The sequence below is a fragment of the Mytilus edulis genome, chromosome 2, assembly GCF_963676685.1.
Source record: "Mytilus edulis chromosome 2, xbMytEdul2.2, whole genome shotgun sequence".
Lineage (NCBI taxonomy): Eukaryota > Metazoa > Mollusca > Bivalvia > Mytilida > Mytilidae > Mytilus > Mytilus edulis.
In genome coordinates, this window is record NC_092345.1 from 96914406 (window position 1) to 96921099 (window position 6694).

The window sequence follows — 6694 nt, forward strand, 5'->3', positions numbered from 1 at the left end:
TAGTGGGATTTTTCTGTATTGTGGCTGCCTTATATGTTGTCTATGAATGCGCACTCTTTCTGTTACACTGTTCCCTGTTTGGCCGATATAAATTTCCTGGCAACCATTACATTTAATGCAATAAATTAAGTTCTCGGATTTACAGGTAATGTCTTCGTTGGTAAAAAGTGATAGACCATTAGGTATGTCCATTCCCTTGCCGACATGGATATACGGACATGCTCCACAACGACTATCTCGACATTTTGACACACTGAATGTTCTTTGTTGGTCGAATCGTGCTCGGGTCAATAGTCGTTTAAGGTTTTGTGGTTGCCGTTTACTTTGTAGAAGTGTTTCTGTATTAATTAAACGGCGCATCTTTTCATCCTGATCAAGAATATGTAAATTTGCCTTTGCAACGGGAATAATTTTAAAGTTCCGGGGATTATGTGTAATAACGAACGGTATTTTATCGTTGTTATTACTCTGCTCCTCGCAGGTGGAGCGTAGTTGGTTGGTTGGGATCTGTTTTGCCATTTGAATTCCCCTTTCTATTAAAGTCTCTGGATAGTTTTGCTTGATCAAAAATGATTGTAGTTCCTCTAGACGGTCTTCTCTCAAATGTTCATCCTCGACTACTGTACATATTTTTCTTGCTAAACAATAGGGGATATTCCTTTTGGTATGAGATGGGTGGCACGAATTAAAATCTAAATACTGATGAGTACGTATCAGTACCTTTGTAAAAAATATCGGTTTTAATTTCAGTGCCATCTTTAATAACAAGAATGTCTAGAAACGGTAATTGGTTAAAATTTCCATCCTTCGTAAATTTTATGGAGGTATGAAGGTTATTTAGTATGTCCGAAAATAGTTGGAGTTCTTCGTCGGATTTGTTCCAGATAATGAAGCAATCATCAAGGTATCTTTTCCATGATAATTCGAATTCTCTTGCAAATTCAACTCCAAAATTATTTTCAACTTCTTGATACAGTCTTTGTTCAAGGAAGCCCATGACTAATGTTGCATAGGTTGGTGCAAATTTTGTTCCCATTGCTGTCCCCCGATGTTGCAAATAGTTCTTGCCATTGAAATAGAAAGAATTGTTTTCAAGAATTAGTTTAGTAGAATCGAGTATAAAGTCAACAGTGAATCGATTTGGTATTGCATCTCGATGTTTTGCAACCCAATATTGTATTGCCTCTATTCCTAAATCGTGTGGAATGTTCGTATATAGGCTTGTGACATCGAAGCTTACTAAACGAGCGTGAACCGGTGCTATTTTTGGCAGGTGTGAGAGAAAATCTATATCGTCTCTTATATAGCTCGGTACATATTTACACAATGGTTTCAAAATTATGTCTAAAAAGTTGCTTAGTCTGTGAGTGGGACTTGCTGGACCTGCAATGATGGGTCTAAGTTTAAGATCCGTCGGTTTTTGCACTTTTATGTATTCGTTTTGCTGAGAATTAATAGCCGATTGGATCTCCTTTGATTTATGGATTTTTGGAAGGCCATAAAAGTTACTCGTTTTCCTTTCGAAATTTTTCAAGTAATCATACTCTTTTTCCGTAGTGGCCGTTGTGTATTTGTTCAGTACGGTATTCATTCTTCTCTTGACTAGATGATCTATATTATCAGGAATTTCTGAGTAAAATGTCGAATCATTGAGTTGTTCTTCAACTTTAATTCTATAGTAGTCTGAATCCATTATTACTATTGCCCCACCTTTATCGGCCTGCTTAATTACTATGCTTTTATCGTTTCTTAGATTTTGGAGTGCTGACTTTTCGCCTTTAGTTAAGTTGTGGTTGACTTTAATTGGTGTAAGTGGGTAGTTGGACAAATTTTCGATGTAGTCATCTAAACACTTGTTTCTTCCGGTATTTGGAATAAAGGTAGATTTGTTTCTTACTAACGAGTCGTCCTCCTCACTTTCTTTATCCGCGAAATATTCAGTGAGTCTCAATCTTCGACAAAATTTCAACATGTCTGCTTTAAGTTCATCATGATCCACAGAGGGAGTTGGTGTAAATTTTAAACCCCTTTTAAGCAATTTCAGTTCATTGTCATTAAATACTCTGTTGGACAAATTTATAATTTTTGGATCGACTTTTAGGCATGTTTTAGACTGGTTTCTTCTGGATTTTTCTCCCTCTCGGGAGTTATTTGGCCCGACACTAAAAAATGAATACGTTTTTCTTGATTCTGGCGCTGATTAGTTTTTACATAATTTACATAATTTTGCCGGTTGTTTTGAACGTTATTCTTATTGATACGGGATCGGTTCACTGATTTATTTCTTGGACGGCGATTTTGTTGGTAGTTTCCTCTACCAGCTGACTGCGTATTCGCTGTCCGACGTTTTTGAGACGAAGCATTGCGAACTACTTCCGCATATGATTTTCGTTCTCCTTTTGTCGACACTGACCGACTTTGCCTTCTTGAAATGTTTTTCGAAGTATTTTTTCTGGCTGTCGAACTTGAGCGTCTGCGATTGGTTATCTTCTTTTGTCCACTTGGTTGTCTTCTGGTATTTTGACCAGTTTGAAGTTTTGATCGTTGTTGCCGTTTCTTGTATTTATTCGGTTTACGATTATCTTCAAAAGACTGCTCTTTACCGTAATTTTTTATGTAATTTTCTAAGAATTCTTGCTTCTTATGCCATAAATTACGGGATTTTTCCTCTTCTTTGAAAATATCACGTGTCCAAATTTCCTTAAGCTTTTCAGCTATTCTTTCCGTTGATATCTTTTGTATTCCTGCCACCATTTCAGCATCAATTGCGTTGTATTTCTCAGTGTAGCTGGATCGGCTTAAATATTTTGGAATCGTGTCTATCAATTGAGTCCACATATCGAAATACCCTTCTTTTAAATAATGCACTTCTTGGCTTTTTAAGGCTACTTTCGCAGAACGTAAATAAATCCTTCGCATTCTGAATCACTGTATTGCCACGTAGAACAGATATGTCCGCCTGTCTTTTTATAAATCCCCCCGCGGCATCTTGAGGCCCTTTTGCATGGCTTGTTTCAAAGAACTTTCTATGGAATGTTTTATATCCGAAATCAGGGATGGCAGTAGATAAACTTCCTAAACAGTGCCGCGATTTATATTGGCTAGAACAACCGTCTGTGAATTCATGCATATGATCAACTGTGTATGATATTGAATCTAAATATTCCTTAACTTTCTTTTGGACATATTTTGTAAAATCATTATCATGTTGCAGGTCCGGGGAAATTACGAAAAAATGTTCCGTAATTATTTCCGGAAATTCTTCTGTACTGTCTACACCATCGTATTCTAAAATGGCGTGTCGGTGCATGACGGTTACATGAATGCTGCATTCAGTTCTTTGGAAGTAATTGGATTGGATTTCTTCTTTCTCGACACAGCGATAATTTTCCGAATAATCGTGGATGCATATGCAATGATTGACTGGCAAGTTCTGAACAAGACTTTTAAGTTGATTGCTTTGCCAGTTTGATCGGTGCTGGTGAGCGGGGAAAGTTTCGAGAAGCTTTTTTAAATTGAGAAACATTTCGTTTACGCTAGTTTTCTTTTTTATCAGGATCAGTCGGCGCCTTACATTTTTACCCTTCGATTTTTCAGTTATATATTCATATTTTTGCCATTCAACAGTTGAAGACGACTGTGATTCGTTGGGTGAAAGTTTGAAATTACCAACTCCGCAAAGGCTACATTTTCGGTCAAGACAATTTTTTCTATAAAATCCATTTACTTTTGGACATAGCGTAATATGTATAAGGTCTGACATTTTCTCAAATACGGGATAGTCACTTTCTTGCGAATCGGTTTCCCTGTCACACGATTTTTTGAACTTCATACATGCTTTGAAAACAAGGTTTGCTTCCACGTGATATCTACAACAGCATGTATTTCTATCTTTTTCAGATGCAGGTCTTACGAAAAACGGTCGACGTTTCTCAAATGCTCTTTGTCCAATTTTAATTTCCGGATATTTGGCGACAAAATCTAAATACGCATCAGTTTGTGTTTTTTCCAGCACGTGTGTCATATGCGAAGTATATAAGTTTGGTCCCAATCGTTCTCTTTTGATATCTGATTTGTTGCCGGTCGGGTGTGATATGCCATCAGAGAGCCAAAAGTTATAAACTGTTTTCTTTGTTTCTTCTGAAATGGAATCTTTTCTTGTTTTCTGTTGCGTAAGAGCCCATGCAGACGATTCACTTTTAAGAATTCTAGACCTAATACGCTGGCCTCCAGCAACCCTTCTTGCTGGCAAACCTAAATTTTTACACAGTTTAATTTTACCTCTCGAGTTTGCTAAATTTTCCCCGCTGATTGATGCAGTAACAGAATTCATTACCGAACGTGCATTCTTAGATCGCTTTAATTTTGTAGATTTTATTATTTCTTGAATATCTGCAACGACGGCCATTTCAACTTGCGAAACTGAATGTTTCAGATTAGCTATTGTTGGCGATCGAGGGGATCTGCGGGCCAAATAAGTCGATATAACTGCGCATCGTTTAGATGGAGATTTTGGTAAACCTTCTTTAAATTTTCTTAGGGCTCTGGCCTTTTCCATTCTGTTTTTGAAAACATTTGAACCTTCTGGTACAACAAGTGACATTGATGAAAGTTCTACATTTTTTTTACCTCTGTGTTTACGGACATTCATTTTATTTTTCAGTTTTCTTTCATTTATTTTCTTAGATTTCTCCCTTTGTTCTCTCTTTTTTCTTGCATTAATCGTTTGACTATATGTTTTTGTCTCGCTCTCTTTATTCTTGTACAACTTTCCATAAGATTTTCTACTCGTTTCATTTTTCTGAAGCCTTTTTCGTTCTCTGTTCCTAATAAGTATTTCCTTAGCCGAAAGTTTACTTTTTTTTCTGTTATTCATATTTCTGAAAGCATATTTATATTTGAATGTACACAAAATTTTGGTCTGATTTTTTTAAGTCCGATTATTTTAATTGATTGTTGGTTTATAAATACATTCAATAATTAAATATGAGTCTTTTTTGTCTCGTGTTTTATTTTTTTGGAACTAATCATTCTCCTGAAACACCAGAGATCATTTCGGTTGTTTGAAGGGATTGGTGCCTCTTGTTTTGTCTACGAAAATTATCTAATATGGTAACTCTTCTTTTAGATTGTTTCAGAACTTCCTAAAGTCAAATAATTTTTTACGAATTTTAATATAGAATAATATTTTTATTTCATTAAGGGAGCAACCATTTGATTTTAATGGGGGGGGGGGGGGGTGCTAGGATGGCAATTTTTTTAGTTGTTATCTCGGTCCTGCCTTATATTTTCACTATATTTGGTCCTGCCTTTTTTTACAAGTTTATCCTGGGTTTGTTTGCCAATTGCTCATCCTGCCCTTTTAACCCCACCGCAGTTCGCGCCTGTCCTAAGTCAGGTACCTATAGCTTTTGTTAGTCTTTTATATTTTTTTACTTTTAGTTCATCTCTGTGTTTCGAAGTGAAGAGTGGCGTCCATTTTCTTGATCTAGTATACATTAGGATTTCGGGGCCTACTCAAGACCTCCTCTGGGTGCGGGATTTCTCGCATGTTGAAGACCCATTGGTGGCCTTGAGCTGTTTTCTACGTTTTGGTCGGGTTGTTATCTCTTTGACATATTCCCCGTTTCCATTCTTATTCATTATTTTTTTACTCGAAACTCCTGTCTGCCTATTTTTTACACTCAAAACCCCTGTCCTCCCTCTTTTTCAAATTTCATTCTAGCCCCCCCCCTTAAAAATCAAATGGAAGCTCCCTAAGGCAAAAACATGCCCATATCGTTTCATGTTTGAAGATCGATTCTTTACAAGTTCTTCTTATAATTTCTTTTGCGTATTGACTCTGTGTGAAATATGACGTTTCATTATTTTTCGACGTTTTTTGTCTCATTGGACATTTTTTCTGATTTTTCTTTTCTTTATTTGCGAAAAGGATAAAATATAAAAACAGCCAGTATTTATATTATCATGTTCAGTATTTGTTGTAATTTTTGAAATCTGTATCAGTATTTTTCTTCTGATTTAATCGCGATACATCGTAGATCCCGAAATCGTCAAAATGGAATATTTGTTTGGATTTCAGATAATACGGGACATTTTTTCTGATTTTAAATTTTTTCAATAGTTTTTTTTTAAAACAAGTAAACTCAAAAAGTTTGGTACCAATTTAAACAGAAATGTTTGTAATTTATAAATTATAAATATAAACGATATCCTTTTAAAATTACCTTCAGTATATGAATTTGATCTTCAAAGTTTGCAGTTGGAGTCTAGATTATTTGTCACCATTACAAGATCAAAAAGTTGCTATGACGTCATTTTTCTACATGTATGACGTCATATATGTAAGTAAAATTATGTAATTCAAAACTTTACATATGGTTCTTAATTCCTTCCAAATGAGAACTACCTTTGGCTACTCAATCCATATTTCATTCTCAAAAATGTTTGGAGATCTCAATGTTCAATGTTACGCATTACACGGCAAAATTGCCTATTTCATAAAATTTCGCGCTTCAAATCGAAACCTATTCGTGAAAAAAATATCATGAAAAACAGATATTATGTTGCCATTAGATTGGGTAACGAAAATTATTTAGCGATTCTGCAAATTGTTGCGTCCTAAACGGACAGTTAGCCTTTTCGCCGATTTTTCTCGAATCACCTTCAAATTGTCACCAGTATCTTGCGCGAC

At 35.6% G+C, this 6694-nt stretch overlaps 3 protein-coding genes across 3 annotated transcripts; all 3 read right to left on the reverse strand.

Moving 5' to 3' along the window:
• Window positions 1-685: 685 nt before the first annotated feature.
• LOC139511101 (uncharacterized) lies at window positions 686-1972 on the reverse strand. The gene has a single exon (XM_071297673.1). It carries the CDS (start codon window positions 1970-1972, stop codon window positions 686-688), a length of 1287 nt encoding a protein of 428 aa, XP_071153774.1.
• A 125-nt stretch (window positions 1973-2097) lies between these two features.
• Window positions 2098-2754, reverse strand: LOC139511102 (myb-like protein D). The gene has a single exon (XM_071297674.1). It carries the CDS (start codon window positions 2752-2754, stop codon window positions 2098-2100), a length of 657 nt encoding a protein of 218 aa, XP_071153775.1.
• Window positions 2755-2779: 25 nt separating this feature from the next.
• On the reverse strand, window positions 2780-6694 carry LOC139511103 (uncharacterized). The gene is made up of 2 exons (XM_071297675.1): window positions 6228-6694; window positions 2780-4880 (listed from the first exon to the last, which is right to left on the reverse strand). The coding sequence occupies exon 2, from the start codon at window positions 4874-4876 to the stop codon at window positions 2780-2782; it is 2097 nt and encodes a 698-aa protein (XP_071153776.1). The 5' UTR covers window positions 4877-4880; window positions 6228-6694.

Coding starts and splice junctions, on each gene's coding strand:
- LOC139511101 (XM_071297673.1), bottom strand. CDS start 1,972: ATGTTGAAATTTTGTCGAAGATTGAGACTCACTGAATATTTCGCGGAT.
- LOC139511102 (XM_071297674.1), bottom strand. CDS start 2,754: ATGGTGGCAGGAATACAAAAGATATCAACGGAAAGAATAGCTGAAAAG.
- LOC139511103 (XM_071297675.1), bottom strand. CDS start 4,876: ATGAATAACAGAAAAAAAAGTAAACTTTCGGCTAAGGAAATACTTATT.